The sequence below is a fragment of the Gymnogyps californianus genome, chromosome 2, assembly GCF_018139145.2.
Source record: "Gymnogyps californianus isolate 813 chromosome 2, ASM1813914v2, whole genome shotgun sequence".
Classification (NCBI taxonomy): domain Eukaryota; kingdom Metazoa; phylum Chordata; class Aves; order Accipitriformes; family Cathartidae; genus Gymnogyps; species Gymnogyps californianus.
In genome coordinates, this window is record NC_059472.1 from 133418655 (window position 1) to 133441196 (window position 22542).

Here is a 22542-nt window from a genome sequence, read left to right on the forward strand (position 1 = left end):
ACAGAGCTCATCCACAGATACACACTGTAAACAGGAAACACAAATTGTAAGAGGAAACCTGTTACATGCTAGATTCCCAGCTGAAATCAAGTAAATTTTGCATGCAAAATGGAAAAGAACCGGCAGTACAGATGAAATATTTCCTTTCATTAGTTTTTAATTTTGTATGTGTTTTTGCTTCCATTTCCCAGCAAACAGAAACAGAGTGCAGATCACAGGCTGCTCCTGTAGTCCTTCCAGCCCTACTGACCACAAGAAGCACTGGGAACCTCACGGGAAAGCGTGTCCCTAAGAAGCTGAACACAACAATAAATATTCTCAGCTGTAGGCCTTTAACTCAATCTTAAAACCTCCCAGTAGGTTTCTTTGGACTTTCTATACCCATTAACAGAGATTGCGTCAAAAAGCCCATTGCAACCTTCTGACGGTGACACAGTAGCATCCCTATGGGATTATATTTGTATTATCTGAAGCATGTATCTATGTCACTAAAGTGTGGATTCACATCGGCGAGATGACTTACACACTGACAAGCAAGCGATGTGAACGTTATGCCCCTGTGTGACCAGGCTGTGAGCAGCTTTGGGGAGGCAACGCAGCCTGACACAGTCATTCTTTTCCCCGGTGAGATCTGCACCCTGAGCCATCACACCGTGCCAACATGGGTGCCAGCACTGGTACGTGTGGCGAATGCACGGGGCAGGCAATGACAGGGGTCCTGAGGTTGTCTACAGCTCCACTGGAGCCACAACTTCAGTAACCCACACCTCTAAAAAAGGCATCTCGCCAGAGATATTGCCAGGATTGTTTAAAGCCTCTGAAACCTTGGAAGATAAACAGTTCTGTAGATTTAATTGTTATTAATAGCCATACAAGTCTATTTTTACCACTTGTCCTTCCACAGGGTCATAAAATCTCTCCAAGAGCTGAATGGATGTGCTTTTGCCACAGCCGCTGCTTCCTACTAATGCCAGAGTCTGTCCTTTGTTAACCTTCACGTTGAGTCCTTGCAAAACTTGAACTTCTGGCCTTGTTGGATATACAAAATGGATGTTTCTGAATTCAATGTTGCCTTCAAAATTGCTCTGAAAAGTAATAGAGAGTTCACATGCTCATATTAGCATTTATTAGCTTTAACTATAATAACACTTGTAAGACTTGGTTATTAAAGTGAGAGAACTGACAAGAAAGTTTGGGAGGGTGTTTTCAAAACTGCTTTTGAAGTTCGTTTAAATTACATATTGGATTGAGTGTAGTATCATTATTTATGGGATGATCTGCAGATGTAAGTCACTAGGTCCTTCTGGAGAAACAGTTTTCTGCATCTCTTGTGTCTATTTTTCACTTCACCTTTGAAAAGAATATCTTTAGACAAATAAACAACATTAATATTTTTCATTTCTGACACATGTAATTGAGGCACTTCTACCCTTGATACAATCTATAGCATTTGCTTTCCTGATCTCACACTACAGGCAGCACAATTTGAAGGAATGTAACACAAGGTCAAGATCAGCTATTAAGATAGCAGAGCTAAATTCTTCGGTAGGTAATTTACAGGCATGTAGAACAAGCTGTGTTTTAAAAAGCAATGATAGTTGTTAATTAGCCATTCTAGCCAGGCCGATTTCCAAGCACAAGTGGAAGAAAGGGGGCACACTTTAATGCTATTGCCTCTCCTGCTGTTTGGGGCAGGAGCCAGCCCTATGCACATACTAGCAGCACCACTAGTATCAGTGCTCTCACAGCAGCTGATGATCTAATTTGATGGGCTCAAAGCCTTGCTTTGCTGAAGTCACAGGCGTCACTAGTATTCAAGTCCAGTCTATACTAGAAATATTTTCATTTAAATTTTATTTTACCAGGGACCTTCTGCCAAATCTTTCAACGACTGTGCTGGAGGACCCTGGTTCAAGAAGATATGTAAGTGTGCTCATAACTTTAAAAGGCTGAAAATCCTGTGTATAAGCTTAAAGTTATAGAAACTGGATTATGGCTTCCTGAGTAGGGGCTACCATCTAAAACCTACACGGGAAGTTCATTTTAAACTTAGATGAATGTGCAAATGTAATCCTTCCAGATCACGTAAACTGAAAGCATTTCATGCAGAAATTTGACAAGTGCTGAGGTGAGTTTCCTTAATGACAATTTTGGTTTAGAGGTGAGTTTTTGGGGATTTTTTGAGTGTGTTTTGGTTTTTTCCTTTTTCTTGTTGTTGTTTTTTTTTCCTTGTTGTCCGTCTGCCTCCCTCCCCCACTTTAGGGCAAAACAGATTATTCATTAAGTTAGTTTTGACTTCACAAGAGCACATTTTTACTTGTAACAGTTTCCACAGTTTTAAGAGGATGGCTTTTGGCAAAAGTGTTCTGTCTCTGAGGGAACTAGTCTCTCTTATCTACAAAAAGATTAGAAAAATGCATTTGTATTTTATTTCTCCTGTAAAGCCTTACAAAGACAATGCAACTGTTAGTGGAACTGACATTGTCAGTGTTTTCCTGAAACCATTTAAGATGTGGGTCAGTAGAATGAAAAGTATTTTTTTTAGCTCATTCAGAGCAAAACTGCATTTAAGGCTATACACTTCTGACTGAAAAACAGAAATAATATGGTCCATTAAAAAACAAAATTAATGAGTTAGTACCACTATTTTATATGTCTGTCTGTCTTTTGTGACACCCTAAAAAAAAAATGAAGCTATGAATACAGTTGCAGACAATGAAACATTACTAATTTAGTTTGTTTCAACATTTTTCTGAAAAAAACCCCAAAACCCAAACCCCCCCAAAAAACTCCAAACAAAAAAAACAAACCAAAACCCTTTACCAATTTTTCACCTTCTTCACTGTAACTATCAATTAGAGGTTTTCTGTCCAAAAGTTGAAAGATCCTTTGGGCTGACATTCTAGCTTTGCCATAATCTGGTGCCAGGGAAGCAGACTGACCAACATTCATAGCTGCAAATATGATGGAAGAGAAGACTCTAAAAACAAAAGACAAAGCATCATTCATTTCAAGTAGAACAATGCATTGTTTTCCTCATGTGTAAAGCGAACTTTCAGAATAGAGTTTTTTAGCATCTTTAGATTATGACATTTCTGGAGCTCCTCACCCCTCAAAATCTCATTCAGTATTAGGAAGTTCTATTTGTTCCTATAACCACTTTATAGACGAGCAGTGGTGTCACATCACTTCTCTATGCAATACTCTCTGCTTGGAAGGAAGGTCAAACAGCAAAGACTTCTCCAGAGTAGGTGTGCTGAGCATGGCCACACACCTTTCCCCAAAACAGCCCTTCTGCCCAAACTGTGCTCCCAACCAGACTGAATTCCTGAATCTTTATGCCCCATTACCTCTGTAATTTGATGAAATAATTTGCATGCATTGAAATTGCTATCCCATGTATTTTTTTTTTTTTTTTACATTTTATAAAGTATACTCACATAAATACATTTTCAAAGTTGCTCAGGCAATGGGCAATGAGCCATGCCCCAAATCTGAAGACTGCCGCGTTAATAAAGTAGTTTGCACACTGAGCTACTCCATAGGTAAATCCATAGAAAGGGGCTTTTGTCAGAGAATCTCTGATAAAGGAAGAGATTTTCCATAAATAACTTGTAAAACAGAAACAGCGGACACTGGCTGGGGGATGGCCAGATTTCCAGGTTAAATTTCTCAAGCAATACAGCTCACCCCCTGAAAACACAACAAATCAGCCCAGAACACATGCACACTCACAAACAACCCCTGCCAGACCCTAAAAGCACCCTGCATCGTGACATGGAACTGCCCTTAGGACAGAAAGCAATGAGATCCTTCATCCTCAGTTATGCTATCTTGAATCTCTTTGCTTTTCTATAGCAGGGCAGGTCATGAGAGCAGTTAAAGAAAAAATAATAAAATTTAATAACTACCACATATGACCCATTTTATTAAGAAAACAAGCAGGCTCCAGCCCAGCCTAAGAGCTGCCTGCGGGCTTCCGCCAGGTCTTCCCATCCGAGCAGAGACCTCTCATCCCGATTTGGAGCAGGGACGTATTGCTGGGTATCCCCGCAAGGATTCAGACTAAGCCTCTATTTCTCAATCCATCCTTCTGGAGAAGTTTCATTTTGTGTAACTAATTGAATGCACACTGAATCAGAGTCTGGAGGACTCTCTGCCCTCATGGTTTAGGATGCTCTCTGAGGAAATGGAAATCTCCTTTCTAGTCTGAGCTGTAAATCAGAGACCTTTGACAGTCCAGGCGAGCATCCTGCCCGTATCTGGGGTATTACCAGTTCACCAGCCACTGAATTTTAACACTGTTTTGGCTGAGGACAGATTATACAATGAATCATTTTTAATTCCTTCTTTTGCATTAGTTACCTCGAAGGAGGAGAGAAACAAATTAGATTTTTAGGCTATTTTGTTTAAGTAAAATGGAGCTAGAAAAATCTGGCATCCCTGATGATTTGAATGCGTTTCAGTGCAGACGAGTCAGTGGGATGTAGCGGGTCAAACAAGGGAAACATACGAAGTTCATTTCAAGGTTTTAAAGTCATATGAGGGGAATAAAATTGATTTATGTTATAAAGGGTGTGGTATAGGAGTTAACTGTCAGTTCCTGAGTTAACTAGTATCAATGCAATACACTGAAATGGAGTGAACGTATGTCCTATATTCTAGGCATACACAGGAAAACAGAATATTCTGTACCACATATGCAGAGAATGCAGTTTATAAAGTGTTTGTATAATGAAAAGGCAAATCCTTCAAATGTTTTTCACCCTGCATTTAAGAACGTATATTAAAATATACTGAGTGAACAAATTTCAAAACTATGTAATCAGCTATTGATATCCTTCCCAATCTTTTGGGTACTGGATAGTTTGCAAGAAATGTATTTATAACAAATCTGAAAGACTAAAATGTACAAAGAAAGAAGTATTAAAGAAAAAAATCCCACCTATATGGACCATTCAAACTAGTAATGTATCTTTCATAAAATGCTTCTTCCCTGGTCAGTGAAGCTACAGTTCTTATGTTTTCAACTGATTCTGTTGAAATCTAAATTGGGAGATAAAACAAATAAGAGATAATCCCTTACAACTGCAATCTACAACATATCTCCTAAACACTCAATCTCTTCTCTAGCGTTTATTGTTTTAGATCAGAAAGTGCTTGCTTAGGAGAGGAGATCGAGGTCTATTACCAGGTGAACGAAAGCCCGGAGCAACGAGACCGTTCATCCCACGGTCACAAGACAAGGCGGGGCTGAAGCCAACAATGTATTTAAGTTCAGAACCTTGGGCCAGCATGCAGGAAGCATCAGCAGCCCCTGCCCTAACCTGTGGGTTGTGATCCTGATGAATTAAACCATATTTAATAAAACAGGAACAAACCCCAGTCATCTGGACACAGCTTGCACTTTTGCATGGACTACTGCTGTCTCCTGGAAGAGTGCTATCAGGTGAATGAAGGCAGTACCCTGCAACTCCTGAGCACATTAATGGTTTGCATTTTATGACGGAATAAAAAAGCAGCAATGTCAGGGCTCAGTGGCTCAGCCCTGCAACACTTCTGGCCACAGCACAGAGCAGTGCAGAGCTATGCTGCTCACCCTAGGCACAAGGCGCGCCAGTGCTGGGGCTGCTGCTGTTAAAACCGTCCCTGCCCAGAAGTCCGCTATGGCGGCTTTCAAATGCATTTTTATAGCCTAATTTACAGATGTTTTGTGTTATCTATGTTTTGCTTTTCTTGGGGATATATAAACATTCCCTTCATCCCCCACCCTGTCCTGTCCTCTCCTCTCCCCGCTTCATTTATCTTGGATAATTGAGTCAGCTGTAATATAGCTACAATGTTGTCCTTAAAAGTGATCTCAGACCATAACCCTGTAGTTAAAATTGGAGAACTTACTCTTCCAGCCTCTTCCAAAGCTTTTTGATCTTTTGTGGCATGACCAGACACAGAGCTAACTCTTGCAGCATTTGTAGCAATAACAAAAGGAATGCAGGCCAGGATAAGCAAAGTTAACTGCCAGCCATATACAAAAGCAATAACGATGGCAGTCAGAAGGGTAAAGACAGTCATAGTCATCAGTCCAAGCCGGCTTCCAGTTGCCTAAGAAAACCCCAGAAACCCCCAAAATATCCATCATTAGATTTTCTTTTTGTTACTTATATCACCACTTCAAATTGCTATATAGTCAAGGCCAGCGGTTCAGCTGGAAAACGAAACCACACGTGGTCATGTACGTGGACATTATGCACCTACTTCTGTAACTGTTCCTAGATGTTCCTCGTACCTGCCAGCATTCAGGCCTTCAAGTGAGGTTAAAGTAGGCTAAACAGTTGGTCATGGTAGTTGTTTAATGAAATATGTATCTGGGATTTCCCGCACTATCTGAGGCACAGAAGACTGTGGCCACTGTCATGGTAGGGCAGGTTGGCAGTTGGGTGCCCAGCATTAGGCAAGAGGGGTTTTGTTCTAACAACAGCCATCCATTGACCTGTCCCACTAACAGTGGTGGAAACTACTCATCCTCAGGTTCTCACACTGCTGCACCTGGGGTTGGGTTCTCAGAAAAAAAGCTGGATTTGGCCACCCTGCAGAAATGCTTTATCTCAGTGGGATAATGAGTGGGAAAGATGAATTCATACTGAAGAACTCCTGTCTCCTCCCAGCCTATGTAAACTTTTCATCAAGAACTTCTAAAATGAGAGATGATTATCATCCAGCATCCGGATGGGCTCTGATCTGCAGAAAAAAGGTCTGAAAACAGCCCTGTGGAAATAATTCATCTTCCAAAATTTGGCTTGATGGAAAAAACAAAAATCCTTGGGCGGGAAGCAAAAATTCTTGTCTCTTTTGCCAAAGACTTTCCTGCCCTGAAAAGACTTTTCTTGTTCAATAAAATTTAAAATAGTAATAATTAAACCAATGCCAAGGTGAATTGTTGCCATATGTTCTAGGGGCTGCACATAAAGATGGATTTGGAAACTTCAGCCAGCGCAGCATGAGGCACGGTACTTACTGACACTCTGTAGCACTCCAGAGAACACAATAGCTTTGGAGACCAATTCATGCCCTCAGTTGGCTTTTGTAGTTAGGGGACCCTGTGCACCCCTCTTTTTTACTGCCCTGACAGGGTGATATAGTTCAACGCCACTGAAGCAAACTGGAACTTTAAAAGATGAAAACGACTAAGTTTTGTCAAAGACTGTTTTCTAACTACAAGCCCATAAGGAAGGACAGCAGGAGAGAGAAACAAAAGTCTACGAAGACTGAAAAATGTAGGGATTAAAGGGTTTTTGATGTACAAATTTGAAGGAAACAAAGACATCTTAAAACAAACCAGTAAACTTTCTCCCCACAAGTTCTGCAGTGATTTCTTTTTTTCAAGGAGAAAGTAAGAAACAGAGAGACATTTGGCAGATTGTCAAGAACTGCTGATGAGGTGAGCAGTAGGAGGAATTGTGCAGAATTTGCCATATTCTCCTGCCAGTGTCCAGGAGTCACCTCTCCCATACCAGCGCCTTGAGTCATTCCCTCCCTTGGCCATCGCCCTCCCTGGTGTTCTTCTTAATGCTGGGCTATTTCTTACTGTTTGGTCTGCTTGTGTGTGAAGCATATTTGGTGGGGATGGGAAGAAGAATTCTCTTCATTAAGGTCAGTAAGGGTTTGTATCATCTGCAGATGCAACCTCTTCACGGCACTCAGTTGACACCCATCAGAGCGTATAAAAACCTGGGGTCCACTGATTCTTGTCCCCAGCACATATGCAGATTTCACTTTGCATGGTGAAGTGGTCTACAGTTATATACTTAGCTTAAAGACTTGCAGGGAGGGAAATGAAAGGTACATGAACATCTGCTGGATTTTTGATATTCCCGTAAATTATCAGCTGGGAAGCCATTTCCAAGGTGTCAACAGCATGCTATCTAAATGCATTTGCCAGTCTGTAGGGTAGATTTACTACCTTGTGTTCTGAAATAATCTCAGTGTCCCTTGCCAATTGCAATTAATATTTGTAAGGAAAAAAATATGTAAAAAGCACACAAAAAAGAATCAGCATACCCCTTTGACTTGGGAAGCATCTGTAGCAAGCTGAGTTAGCAGAACACCAACAGCATTTTTCTGATCATCATACCATCCAACCTCCTGCAAGAAAAGACTAACTTTTGTTTCAAAAAATTACATGTTCTTACCATATTTCAGATTTATCAGGACTACTAATAAAGTGAACAAACATTTTCAGCTCAGGTAGCGTACAGGGAAATGGAAGCACAAGTCATGATGGCTAACTGCAATATCATTCCTCTATAGGCAGCAGCTTCCAAGTAAACTAAAAGAAAAAGCTTAAGAAGTATTATTCTGTTGTGAACATCTAATTGTTCACAACCAAAGTGTTATTAGCTGTGATGTTCTTCTGAATGTGCTTATTTAGAAACTTTTATTATAAACCCCTTTTACTCAGTCCTTCCTTGGGCCTGAAGAGGTTAACTATTCTCTTCTTACAAGTTACCTATTCCATTAACTATAGAATAACAATTGCTCATCTATATTTGTACATACAGAGAGGAAATGAGGCCCTTTTACCTCCAAAGGCTATGGCAGGTTTTTTTTTTTAATCACTAATTTTCCCTCTCCTAGTCCCTTTCAGAAGTTTCTGTGAACACACAGGTTCTTGTCCCCAGTGGGGATGTGGGGTGCCAAGTTATGCATTCTCAAAACTTCTATGCAAGTAACATGAAATCACACAAATTAACAGGAAAGATTTAATATAAGTAACTTTATTCTTCTCATGGGTAATTCTTGATGCAATAGGGTAATTTGAATTTTTTGCAGTAAAAAAAAAAAATCAGATTGCTACGGATTGCAGTATGTAGATTTAAATCTAAATAACTAAACAGATTAGACTTAAAATCTATATATTACATACTTGCATCATGATCACCCAAGCAAGGGAAGATTAAACTTTTTTGGTCATCCTTGCACACACAGACAGCTGCAAACTGTGTGCATATCAGCATGCCAGAAACATGCACATTTGCAATGACACTCCTTCTAAATTAGACTATTTGCAGTAGCAGCACTGAGCCAAATTGCACATGGATTAGGAGAGTTTCAGAAAAGTTGTACTTTTTCCTAAGCTAGTGGTAGAAGAGATATGTTTTTGTTTTCTTTTCTCCAGACCACACAATTAAAACCCAATGTGTAACTTGTAACAGTCTGCAAAAGACATCTGGCTCTCATGATACCCTAGCTGCATATTCATACCTGCCGAAGTAATGCTCTGAAGGACAAAGAGCGCAGTCTCATCGTTAGTATTTCCCCAGACTTCCCAAACATGAATCCCTGGGGGAGGAAAGAGAGTCGCATTTTCTCATCTGATGCTTTAATCCTGTTTATAAAGCCACACAACAAAAGCAATGACTCCTACAATCCCCTGCGCATATGTAAGTCTTGGAGAGAGTGCCATTCATATTCCTGGAACCTGAAACACTATTTTCCCACAGAAAGGAAGCAACATGGCAAAGAAGGCAGGAGCTTTGTTGTAATGCCTTATTCGTATGCCCCAGCAGCACTAGAAGATAAATCAGCCTATCTAGTTGTTGGCTTCCCTACCCTGACTGCTACCAGAGACATTCACTCACAGCAGTCATATCAATGTATTTTATGATATGGACATCAATGTGCAGTAACAGTTTCCTGCAAGCTGTGGAGCAGTCATAAGAGGACAACAAACGATGGAGTTTGCTTGATGGTGTGAAAAACACCGTCTGCTATGGAAAGAGTCTATTTTATACTTACTTTGGCAAGAGCCTACAGACTGTCAATGAGAAATGTCAGTCTTAACTTTGACTTTTAAGGCCAGACCCTCAACTTTGATTTCAATCATGCTGAATCCACATTGCCTTCAGTAGCTTATTTAAACCAACAGCAAGTATGGACATATGTCTTTAAGTAAACACATCCATAAAACCCACATATCTCAGGAAGAACCCTGGCACTTCTGTGTGATTTTGTAAGCTCTGATTGGCGTTTTGCTTCTCAGGCTACATTGATATGAGTTACACCTGCAGCCTGCTGGGGAGTTAAGAACTTCTAACATTTCAGTGTAGTGACACTTACTTGGATTATGTATGCTGCTAAGGTAATCACTCCAAGTAAAAGAAACATTAAAGAAAGCACCAACGTGTTTTTATTCCTCTTTTCTGGATCTGTTTCTTGAAAAGCCTATGCAAGAAAAAACACAAAAATGAGTACGTAGACAATGAGTGCCAGTTACATAAACTAGCCTTCATCTCAAGAAGCTTGTCTACTTCAATTTCTCTCAGCAAGTATCCTGGATCCTGAAATCAGTCTGCAGTCAACTTTCTGTTGAGGACCAGAAGACAGTCCAGCTTTCCATTTAACCTACATCTCGCTAATTTGTTCCCCTAGCTCCAACTATTGTTCCTTCTTTCCTCTGCTAGTCAGACGCAGTTCCACCAGGCTCTGCCTCTAGAGGGTCACTTCACCAACATTTATCCATTTTTCATTGGATCCATTTACACAAGTGAATCCCACCCAGAGTCTTACATAGGGAGAACAGGCTGAGTATGAGGGAGGCTCAGGACTGCAACATCCATTTGCAAAAAAAACCAAAAAACCCAAAACCCAAACAAAAAACCTCAAAAACCCAACAAAACTTACCCCAATGATTTTTCCAAATATAACAGCGAATGCAGGATGGACCCCACCTGAGACGGCAGCAGCAATCACTCCCAGCAGTACATACAGCCACTCAGGTTTGTTCAGAGCCAGAATTCTTAAGTAAGGCACAGCAGGGAGATTTTCTTCCTACAGGAAAGGGAAAGGTGCAGGTTTTCCTTGGAAAGTTGCAGAACATGAAATTCCCCAGACAGTGGGTGTTCATTAGGCTTCAAGTAGTGAACTGTCTTGGTAAACTATTGAAAGCCCTCTCTGTGCACTCAGAGTGAGCAAACATGCTGGATATCTGCAGCTTTGCTGTTTCATATCCTAGAACTTCAACTGCACTGTAAAAGTTTGGAGGCAAAAAACTTAACAAAAGGCTAAGTCATGAGGGGAGAAGGGCCAGGACAGTTCATTGAAAGTCAGATAGGACTGGTCACCATGAATGGCAACTAACACTTGAATCTTTATAAAGAACTAAAAGTCTCACTGTTCAGAGCACAGAAAAGATCCCTCTGGTTCAGCTAAATGCTAGTGGGCTGGCAGTAATACAATTGGGTAGAGAGGTCATCTTTCTCTTTTGCAAACTATAGCCTATGCATCATTACCACAAGCATGAAAGAGGCATATGTAACAGTCAGTTAGCCTGCATCTCCTTTGAAAGTACAAAAAATGCCCTGTTCTGCTTTACTAATTTATTCAAGTGCCTATGCCTCCACAGGGGGAGTTCTGGAAAAGCAAAAAATGAAAACATTGGAAATGAGACAAAATATTAGGCAGAATTACAAGTAAGTTGCTCTTGCTTCCTGGTTATTTTATCCCATGTTTCGGATGCTGAATGAGGGTCTCTAAGCCTCAGCCATAAAAGTGGGCTGAGCTTTCTGAAATAATTACAACCACTGGATGCTTGATTTCTTAATTTTTTTGTGAATGTGATGAATACTGAAGCCTTGAGCATGAACACCCACTACTTCCTCTGAGGTCTTAAGCAGTATTAATACACAGACAAAAAGTATCTTTTGAAGTTGCATAATTTCTTTTTGTGATAATAGGAATGGATCCAGCTCCTTCGTACTGTTTGAAATATGTATTAGCTGGAAGCTATATTTTAGTGAGAAGGAGTATCGATAGATACAAATTACACTAAGGCTTCCATAAGTATTTAAAAAAATCAGATGCTGTATTACAGATGAGATCCTAACTTCTATAGATTTAAAAGGATCCATGGTTTTACTTCAGGATTTACATTTTATTTCTTCACTTCAAGGGTCCTGAAGCCAGGTAAAAAAAAACCCCAACAAACCCAAAAATGCCGAACAACTCTTCCAATACATTTCATGCAAAAAAATGCTGTAGTTCAAGCAGTACGAAATAGGAAAAAACAAAATCAAGTTTCTGTTGAGCTGCCTACCCAAAGTCTGATCCCAAGTCCACTAGAAATCTGCTCCTATTGATTGCTATGAGCAAGTTTTACTCAACTTTGACAAAACAAAATTCTGTTTCTAAAACTTGAACTTCCTATATGATTTTTATTTCTATACGACATTTGTCAACTAAAGTGTTTTATCTGAATAAAACCTCCAGAACTGGATGTTTTAAAGCACATACACAGAGAGCAAGCGAGAGAGAGAATAATGGTTCTTTTATTTAGAATACACTTCAAAATGTTAGGGTTTTGGGTTTTTTTTTTTCGTTTGACATAAATGTAATATGATATTCCAAAGTGCCTTAAAACTTGGTATGTACACCCCGGGGATTACATTATCCACCAGTATTTGCAACAGTGAGTACTATGAAGTAAAGAATCCTGCAAATGAAACTCACAACTCGTTTTAATTAGATAGAATTAAAACATCAGTAACACTGAAATAATACACTTAATTTTATGACGCATGACAAATGAACAGCACAAGTTTTTTCCAGCTCCACACTAAGTCAATAGTGTTAAAGTGAGGTTTTTTGGTAAGACGTACATGATTGTCCCCATACTGCTAGGACAAATACTCAGCCTGGTGAGTACTGACTGTAATAGCACCAGAGTAAAGGTTGCATGGCAGCCAGCTATCTAAAAGTAATTAAAATTATGTGCTTTGTGTTTATGCTTACATGTTATCATTAAAATTCTAAACTAAAGTTTTAATACCAACCTCCACCTCTTTTTTTTTCTTTTTTCCAGAGGACTTTTTCTTACAAGAGCACCTCTTGCTTTTATATCTGCTGGATCTTCTTCGAATGCTGCCTCTCCCAGAGATCACTGATTCTTCGAAATGGTCTTGAAGAGTCAGCTCCTCCACAAGATCATTTCTGTCATTTTCCTCATATTCCTCAGCCCCTGTGTCTTCACTTTCTTCTGGTGTCCCATCATCTTGAACATCATTGCTACTACCCTAGTGAGAATTCAGGATATACAATTACAAGGCGTTTTGAGTAGGGAGAAGGAAGAGCAAAATTTTTTTTCTCATGAGTACTGCTGTTTCAGTCATGTGATCACTGTTGCCTATGGGCCACATATATTTCAGTCTGTAATGGCAGAGCAGTAGACTATTTGGTCCTGATTTTTTTTTTTTTTCCTCTTTTTCTTTAAGCAGTCTATGGAATCCACCTGGAATCTAACAATTCTGTGGTTATGTCATAATTATGTAGTCTGTGCCTTCAACTCACTTATGTTTTTGACATATTGGATTGTGTAAACGTGGAACACTTTTATGGGTAAAACCCCCAAGAATTCCAAGCCTGTGTCGGTGCCCAGACTAGAGTGACTGAGCAGCTGCCAGCTGGACAACATGCAGGAACTACAGGGAGAAAATGGCTCCACATACCAGCATTTCACAACTTTGTGAAAATAAATAAATTTGCCCTTACCTGCTGCATTACAAGAGAATAGTAGACTCCCTTCTGCAACATGAGTTCACTGTGTGTTCCTTGTTCAACCACGACGCCTTTCTCAAATCCAGCAATAGTGTCAGCAGTCCTGATGGTAGACAGTCTGTGTGCAATCACAATGGTGGTACGTCCAGTCCGAGCCTTACAGAAAAACAACAAAAGCAATTTACCTTAAAATGTGCAAGAAAACAGCACAGAAATAAAACAAAGTTATTTTAGGCGTTTGTAATATAAAATAAATCCAAACTTTAAAAAGAATTCTTTCTTCAAAAAGCACAGATTTTTTTTTTCCTGGTTTCATGTCTCTTGTTTAGCAGTCTAAGGACACTTTCACTTGCCTAATTCAGGCAGAGAAAGCCGCATTAATCTTATTAGACAGGCAATGCAGGTATTAAAGGCTATTATTAAGGTTATTTGACTTTCTACCAGACTTGAACTGTTTGAGCTAAAGTTGCCCATAAAGTGTTTCCATGTGTATGCATGCATGGGAGGGAAACGCAGTGAGAATAGTTAGATCTTTCTTAAAATAAAGCTAGGATAGCTAGTATATAAAGAAAGGATATTTTCTTTACATACTGTCCATGCATATTTTTGGAAGTGTAACATTAGCATGACTTCTGACAAGACTTAGCAGTAAAACATAGAGGAGTGGAGCACATCTGGGGTCAGAAATGGGTTTTAGCCACTCCCTAAAGCTCTCTCCCAGTCTTTTGAAATAAGCTACATCTCAAATCAGGGGCTTGCTGGGATTTGGCAGGGAGAGCCGCTGAAGCCTCAGTTCTGTAGGTTACATGTTCCATCCCTCTCCAGCTCCAACACGCAGACCAGTGGCACGCAGAGTCCTCATGCAGCAAATGAGCCCACGCCAGCTTGCGGCTGCTGGAGAGAGCGGCTTCCCTCCTTGCTGACGCCTGGAGCAGATGGTGGCTCGGGGGCAGGAGGAGAAATCCAAGGGGACCTCATGCAACAAATATGTTCTGCAGTCAAGGAGCCTGCTGGAAGTTACTTGCTACAGAAGTTGTACATCATATGGGCACAGGAACAGGGGCATGGAGAAGATGAGGACAGTTTCAGTAGATGAACGCTTCCATGGAGATTTGGATTCTTCCCCTACACCTGCCATCAAGTTCTCATGGATCTGATGCAAGTCACTCAAAGCCTGTCATAGGAGGTCTGCCTTGGTGCAGTTTTCATGCCTGTGCCCTAACGCGCAGAGGTGTGGAGCCTTCACCACTGCAGCTGGGAGCTGTCATCAAAACAAGCAAAATGCTTTAAAAGATGCAGAGTTATCTGAAAAACAGCAGACTACAAGCATCTGCATATGACCGCTCAGAAACGGTGTGCATTTGTGAGGTTAATATGTCTGCTCCTCAGCTGTAAAAATAACGAACAATATTAGCAACGCTTTTTCCACTCAGGGATGTTGAGAAGAAATTTGGAAATCCCATTTGGGGACTACATTGATGGACATCAAAAAGCTGTGAAAAGATGAGTCAGGGCTCATTTTGGTGTGTTCTGGGAACACGTTGAAGGGTGAGGAAGAGTATATAGAACAGTCCCCTTAACTGAGTGATCTCCCTCCATGTTATGCACTAAATGAAGCAATAAGCTTCTGGAAAAGATCAGTATTTGATCATGGAATTAAAGAACATCCAGAAGAAAGCTAAATTACAGCTGAAGCAGCAATCTTTTAGTGCTTAACTTTGCAGCAATAATACCATTTATATACAAATTAGATTAAATGAATATTATTTTTTCATCCACATGTTACCTCAATACTAATAATATCAGTACAGTCATGTGAATATAACCAACAGCTACATTTTACCTCATATTTAAACTGACTGGCAATGAAGGTGGTAAATTCTGTATTTCCCTTGAGTCATACTTGTAACTCGTATCTCTCTGTGCATAACTACTGAAATGGAAGGCAGGATTTTTCACTTAGCTTTTAAAAATTCATTAAAATAAATATTCGATAAATGAAAAAACATTCCAGCCCAACCATGAAGCTCTTTTTTAATCAAAGCCTTTAGGCTCCACTACATCTTGCCGGAAACTGCTGAAGAAGGAGGGCTGCGAGGAAGGGACTGTGAGCTGATGGGACAGAGGCATGGGCATAAGCTCTGCTCTGACAGCTCTGCTTTTCAGTACCGTCCACCCTAGAGCTGTGGGGCCGATAAAAAACATGGGGCGGGGAGTCGGGGAGAGCAGAGACTCCGTATTTGTAACTGGCTCTGCTTTTGTTCTGTGATTTGCATTCAGTCTCCATAAAGAAAGAAAATGGCTAAATCCCAGGAGCTTTCTGAAAATTACGAAGCAACTGTTCAATGAAGAACGAATACTAGGAATATTATACTATACATTTCTATTAATCTAACTGAAAAAGGCCACTCAGTCCTGATACCTGGCCTTGATAAGATGCCGTCCATGTTTCACCAGCAAATGAACAATTGTGATTTGAGGAAGGGAGTGCAGGAGACCTAAGTTACAGTTACACATGACTGTAAGTGTCTTGGCAATTAGTAATAACGCTAAAAAAAAAAATCCCAAATAGACATGATTCCTAAGTAAAATTTTGATCTTTATAACTCCCTGTTAAAACACTGAAATTGAAACATCCGTCCAAATTTCATTTTCCACTGTTCTTGATTCCAGTGGAAATCTGCACTGAAAATCGCATGTTAATTTTTCTTAAGTGCTGTTGCACCTTTTCATGGAGACTGGTAGCTTCCATAACATGACTCCTACCTTATCGAGAGCTGCTTGCACTATGGATTCACTCTGAGTATCTAGTGCAGATGTAGCTTCATCCAGAAGAAGAATCTTGGGATTTCTTGCTAGGGCACGGGCAATAGCTATTCGCTGCTTCTGGCCTCCACTCAGCTGAGCCCCTCTTTCCCCTACCATGGTGTTAAATTTCTGAGAAAGGAGAAAACAAAACAGAAGTTGTGGGACTTCTCAAATGAAATCCTCACTTCTCTGTGCGATCATAAGTACTCTGCTTCTAGACAAGAGGTAGCTTTATCCAGCTGACTTGAGCATGGGCAGAGCAAACATGCAACTACGTCCATCCATCTAGCCCTTAGCCAAGTCCTCCTACCTCCATTACATACTTTACATGCCTAACTTTGAACTTATGGTTCTTTAAAGTCTTGCTCTTTACTGCTTGCTCAGAAAGTGCTCCAAACCCTGGGTTTTCTCAAGACAAGCCTGTAAAAAGCACCTCTGTATTTACTGAGGACTGTCTACCTTTCCAACAGGGTTGGGATCATAGGCACTCACCAGGACCCATAATGTTACCCCCTCTGAACCTGAGACACCCTCCTTGGAGCCATGGCTTGGTTCCTACTGACTGTGTCACTCACTCCAAAGTGGCAAGTCTCAAAGTCCACTGTAGTCTTTTATTATATAGCTGTTTAAGAGTAAATATGATCAAAAAACTCTTCCTGAGAAGAAGGAACCTTGGACCAGAGTGACACGCTAGAAATGGCACATGCTTGAGAGACGGGGGCCGAGCTCTCTGAGGTAGTAGAAGAATTTGAAATCAAATCCCAGGTGGGCACTTTTTCCACGTCTTTTTAACTGCACGACCAAAAGGAAGGACGTATCATCATCCATTCCTGAGGATGTATTTTGAATGACTGATCTCACTTCCCACCCCCACCCTGAAAGGAGTAAGGCACCTACTGCTAGGAGAACGCTCAAAGCTGTGAATCTCAGGCAGAGGGAGAGCTCAAACTCCCACCTGTTAAAAATGGCCTTGGTTCAGGGCATACCTGTTTACTTCCACCCCCCATTTCCTATTGAACGTGCAGACAGCTCCTGACAAAGGGTTTTGGAATTCTGGATCTTCTCTTTAAAAGCCCAACTCTTCCCATGCCTCGTGAGATGGGTAGGGATGGTAATACAGCTGTGAAGCTTCCCTTCTCCTGAGTTAAGGCATTGACATTTTTTCCAGACTTAGGCAGAGATCCTTTGAGGGCAACCAAAGGCACAATATCTAGTCCAGAAAGTCCCTGAACTGAAAGCTGCTGGAGATAATAAGAGTATTTTGGGAAGTTATACTACAACTTGAATTCCCATGCTCTCCCTCTCAGAAACAGGACACCTGCCTAAATGGACCTTTCGTTCTTACACTCAAAAGAAGTTCATGAACTCACATCAGGCAGTCTAGATATAAAGTCAAAAGCATTGGCTTCCTTGGCTGCTTGCTCAATTTCAGCATCAGAAATATCTTCTCGGCCGTAGCGAATGTTCTCAGCTATTGTTGTTGCAAACAAAACAGGCTCCTGGCTCACAATACCAATATTTTCTCGTAGCCACTTTACATTAAGTGTCCGAATATCCCGACCATCTAAGGTAATCTGAGAGGAAAAGCATATGTCAAAGAAGTTGAGGAAATGCATTCTGTTCATAATAAATCAATGAATTACTATTACTTGACTTAAGTATCAGCTACAAGGACAAAAAAGAAAAAAAATTTTGTCTTTAGTAGAAAACTATGTTGGGGGAGAAGTTACAACTGTAGTTTTTCCATCCACTGCACAAGCTAGGAAATGGTGAGGAGCAGCATAAACAGAGAAGACATCAGGGTCTGGGGTGTGTGTCCATGTCCTGCACCCCCCCCCCCCCCCGCCCCATGCTGTCCAAGCTGGCTTAAGAGTTTTCCAGCTTCCCTGCATATTTTTTACCCTTTTCTCATGCCCCTGTGCCAGTTTGCTGCCCTCGCAGTTGTGGCTACACAATTGCTTCTGTGGCTGTGCTTTACACCAGATCAAAGAAATAATCCAAGTTGTCTAAAAAGGAAGGGAAAGTTATTTTTAACCTAGATCATTTGCAATGTGGTCCTATTAACATTGCCATTAGCAAAGGGGAGGAACAGCAAACTAAGGCATGGGGGCAGGAATGAACAGCCACAGAAACACTAAGTTTAAGAAACAACTATATTGATAATAGATAACCACCTTGATACTTATGTAGTGATAGTTCAGCATTTAATATTTGAAATGCTTACCTACTTCCAACTAGCAGTAACAACTACTAAGTAACATTCTTCAAATATTAAGTATCAAAAGAACATTTTCCTTAAAAATATATTGTTTATTTTTCTCCTTTTTTCCTTTGGAAGTTTCTTATGAGAAGCATTGACCATTTACTGACCAGATCTAGTGTTTAGTGGTAGAGCAGACATACAATGTGTAATGATGGAAACTTTTGCTGTGAGTTAGCAGATAGAGAAAAATGAGCCAAGAAAACAACCATTTAAAATATAGGAAAACTCTCTCCAGGTTTTAGTTTATGTGCAATGAAAAGGAAGCAAAATACAGCAGAGCATTGCTTAAAAAGGTTTACAGAACCTTAAAAGCCAATTGTTGATGAAAATAATTTTAAATTCAGATTTTGCATCTACTCAAAGATTTGTGGTATTTACTACTTCTGGCATAGTACTGCAAGAAGGAGGAGAATAATGAAGCCAAGCCAACAGAAGATAGTTAATTTGAAATTTAAATTGTGGAAATGCTGAACTATGCAGAGATATGCTCAAATTCAATAAAAAATAAAAATAAAAATCAAGGTTCAGTCAATATGGGAAACTTGTGCTTATCCTAATAGCTCTCAGTTTTTACAGTTCACTTGCAGGCACTCACTTCTCCCTGGACAGGATCATAGAATCTCTGCAGCAACTGAACAGTAGTGCTTTTTCCACAGCCACTGGCACCAACTAAAGCAATGGTCTTGCCGGTTTGAACTTTCAAGTTTAGACCTTTGAGGATCTGGGGGACAAAAAAACCGACCATATATCTTAGTTTGACAAGTTTGGTTAAAGAACAGTCTATCAAGGTAACTGTAGCAATAATCAAGGCAGTAGTAAGGGGCGCAGTCTGAAGGTATGGCAATATGAGTAAGTTAATTGTACCTGGGAATATTCTGGGGCAGATATGAAAAAGCCTGCATCTATGCTTGTGAAGCGTATTGGCCTTCGAAACAAGATGGCTACATGCAACCTGCCTTTTGGGAATGGTCCCTGGATCCTTCTGGCTACCAAACTACGCCTGGGAATTATTTGAGAAGATTGATAACTGGAACAGGCCAAGTTCATGCCAAGAAACATTTTAAGAGTTCCCTTGCATAGACCACTGCATTCCAGTGCCTGGGAAAATTCCCCAGCACACTCAAATCAACTAATATAGACACAGCCACAGTATTCTAAACTTGATAGCTCATTTTCTCCAATTTGTGTGATCTGGTAGTAGGCTCGTGGTCTTAGGTTCTCCTGCTGTCCTCCGTTTTCCAATGCTTAGACAATGGCATAGCACTTAGTTATGAATCTCACAGAAAAATATTTCCAAGGTGCTAAACATTATTGCTGAGAAACAAGCCTGCTTTCTTCTATTTTTAGAATATAAATGGCTGTTTTGACAAGGTAGCTGCTAGAAAGCCCTTAATAAATCCCAATCCTTATTGTTAACAGCCTCAACAACCTGGGGAGTAGTTACAGATTAATGATATCTTTGTTGCCACTTTGACATTTAGGAACATTTTACCTCAAAAGATGTCCATGTCATGTATGAGTAATGCTGTGTAGTTGCCAAAATATTTGGCTGCTATGGGAACTCTTCTTGTTTATACCAGGCTGATTTATAATTTTGCCTACACATGTTTTTGCAATGAGAGATTAAAATAGTTGCAATATTGCTCTCCTCTCCCTGTGTTACATCCAGCAGGGTATGTATCTCCAAGAAGCTGATATCCTGGTGCCTGCATTATCAAGCAAGAACTATTCTGGATACCATATTTTCTCTAGATGCAAGTAGTCACAACCAGCTAATAGGCTATTTTTAACTCACTTTTATCAGGTAAGGCGTTGGCAAGATTAAAACTGACAATAACTAGACTCCTTAGATCTCTTTGATTTGGTTTAGCCTGGCCAGGGGAGATTACACTGTGTTGCATCAATTGCTTGAGAGATTGTGGACAACTTCTACACATCTTTGCTGATTCCTTTTGGCTCTATGAAATAACATTGATACTTTTAGTAGGGAGAGCTGCTGACTCAGTAGGTTTGGGAAGGATGACAAAATATTTCTTATTTCCCTCCCATTTGGCTTGTAGACCCATAACGTAGCTCATCGTAAAAGCATTTTTAGGAAGGATGAAGCGTCTGCCCTGTCAATTCTGATTTCTGAGCCAAGAGTGAAAGAAGATGCATTGCACCAACTTCAGTTAGGCAGAAAGCCTAGCTCTGGGTCTATCCTTCAGCAGCCCCAGTGTCCTGGAAACAGATTTGATACATGATGGGACAGACCTCAGATGACTGAAGTGGAAGAGCCAGCTGAAGAAATAGCCACAGTGATATGAACTTTCCCATTTTCAACCCTTAATTGGCACGTCCAGCTTTTAATTGCTGACATTTGAAATCTCTATTTCTACATTTTTCTTCATCAGGTAACAAGAGCAGCAAATCCCTTTTCCATTCACCTTTGTCAATGTCTTCAAAAGATTATAAACTGTTGAATATGTTAGAGAGGTCAAACCAACTTTATCACCACAAAAGTAGATCACCATGACATGACATATGTAGCTGTCATGGCTATGGCACTGCACAATACAGTTACTAAGGGAAGTTCAACTGGCAAAGAATAGGGACATCTGCTTATTGAACAGCAATTTTAACATGTGCCCAAAATAACATTTGACTTCCAAATGTGTATTTAGGATGATATGTTTCAATATATTTCATGGCATATTGTTGTAAAGCCTATCTTACAGTTCATTTTTCACATGGGATATCACAGCAACTCAGAACAAGCAAAGGACTGGAAAGAGCAACTTCCTGGTTTAACTGTGTAAGGTCTGGAAGTTTTAATGACATCTTGAAAAATCTTATTTGGTTTATCAGAGCTCTTGTTCACACAAATGCAAACTAGGAGCAACACATATTCTTCTTAGCTTTGTCCAGCAGAGGAGAATGGTGAGCAGGTAGCCAGTGGCAGTAGATCTAGAGCTTTGTCTTTGGACATTATTTTTTTCCCAGTAGTGCACAATCTCCCAAGATAGGAAGGCATTTTGCACTCAACAACAAGATTAGAGAAATAATACTGACATAGCCTTTGGAATTTCAGTACAGTAGATTAATCTAAAATGAACACTTACTTTAACATCAGGTCTGGATGGGTAACTGAAATGGATGTTTCTGAATTCAATTTCTCCTATGAGCTTGTCTGGTTTGTAGCCTTCCTTAGAACTGCTGTCTATGAGCCGTTTCTGGAAAGAGGTTTTTAAAATACATTGCTGGTTATTACACTTTTGAAACTGCTCTTTCAGCTGGATACATTGTTCTTTCCCTTACTTTCTTAGCTGCTGGTTTACAGTGCAGTAGACCATTGTACTCGCGAGATGCTGAATGCAGGGGAACGTCTAACTGTGAATTCTGCTTTGACAAATATAGCACATTTTCAAATGCAACAAAATCCACAGCAGAAAATCTGTAATTGCAGAACTTAACCGTACTATCTTGCAGCCAAAACATGGCCCTCAGTTATCCGTATAGGAGGGTTTTATATTCACATCAAGAACGATGTAGCCATTTCTGCATGAACTTTCTAGTCCTACTTGTTTAAAGTGTTTTATATACAGAGATATCCTTGCATAACACAGCAAGACCAAGATAATAACAATGTGGAAACCCTTTTTCATAGCAACATCAGCACTGCAGCTTTATACTATTATAGCTTTCAACAGCACTACTAATCCCCTCCTCACCATCTCCCCCCTCCCACAAAAAACCCAGCTCAGCTGAAATTGTGCATACTGCAAGAAAATAGTATAGTGCCTTACTCCTTTCACTCTGGAGTTGCAAGTCTAATATTAGAGAAAGACCTCATCCATAAATCTCAGATACACATGCCACATTTCCCAACATTCATTGTAACAAATAAAGAGGCAGTTTTCTTGATATGAATGGAAATATTATGA

The 22542-nt window shown here is 40.2% G+C and overlaps 1 protein-coding gene across 2 annotated transcripts in view; it reads right to left on the reverse strand.

Moving 5' to 3' along the window:
* ABCB5 (ATP binding cassette subfamily B member 5) overlaps positions 1–22542 on the reverse strand; it is a 35633-nt gene that overhangs the window by 2545 nt on the left and 10546 nt on the right. For both annotated transcript variants that reach the window (XM_050892838.1, XM_050892839.1), the window contains 15 exons: positions 21721–21831; positions 19215–19340; positions 17727–17930; positions 16315–16485; positions 13543–13704; positions 12828–13067; positions 10681–10827; positions 10117–10221; positions 9262–9339; positions 8059–8142; positions 5899–6102; positions 4946–5046; positions 3441–3581; positions 2824–2980; positions 888–1085 (listed from right to left, as the gene is read on the reverse strand). In XM_050892838.1, the coding sequence (XP_050748795.1) occupies positions 888–1085; positions 2824–2980; positions 3441–3581; positions 4946–5046; positions 5899–6102; positions 8059–8142; positions 9262–9339; positions 10117–10221; positions 10681–10827; positions 12828–13067; positions 13543–13704; positions 16315–16485; positions 17727–17930; positions 19215–19340; positions 21721–21831 (2229 nt within the window). The remainder of the gene's footprint in view (positions 1–887; positions 1086–2823; positions 2981–3440; positions 3582–4945; positions 5047–5898; positions 6103–8058; positions 8143–9261; positions 9340–10116; positions 10222–10680; positions 10828–12827; positions 13068–13542; positions 13705–16314; positions 16486–17726; positions 17931–19214; positions 19341–21720; positions 21832–22542) is intronic.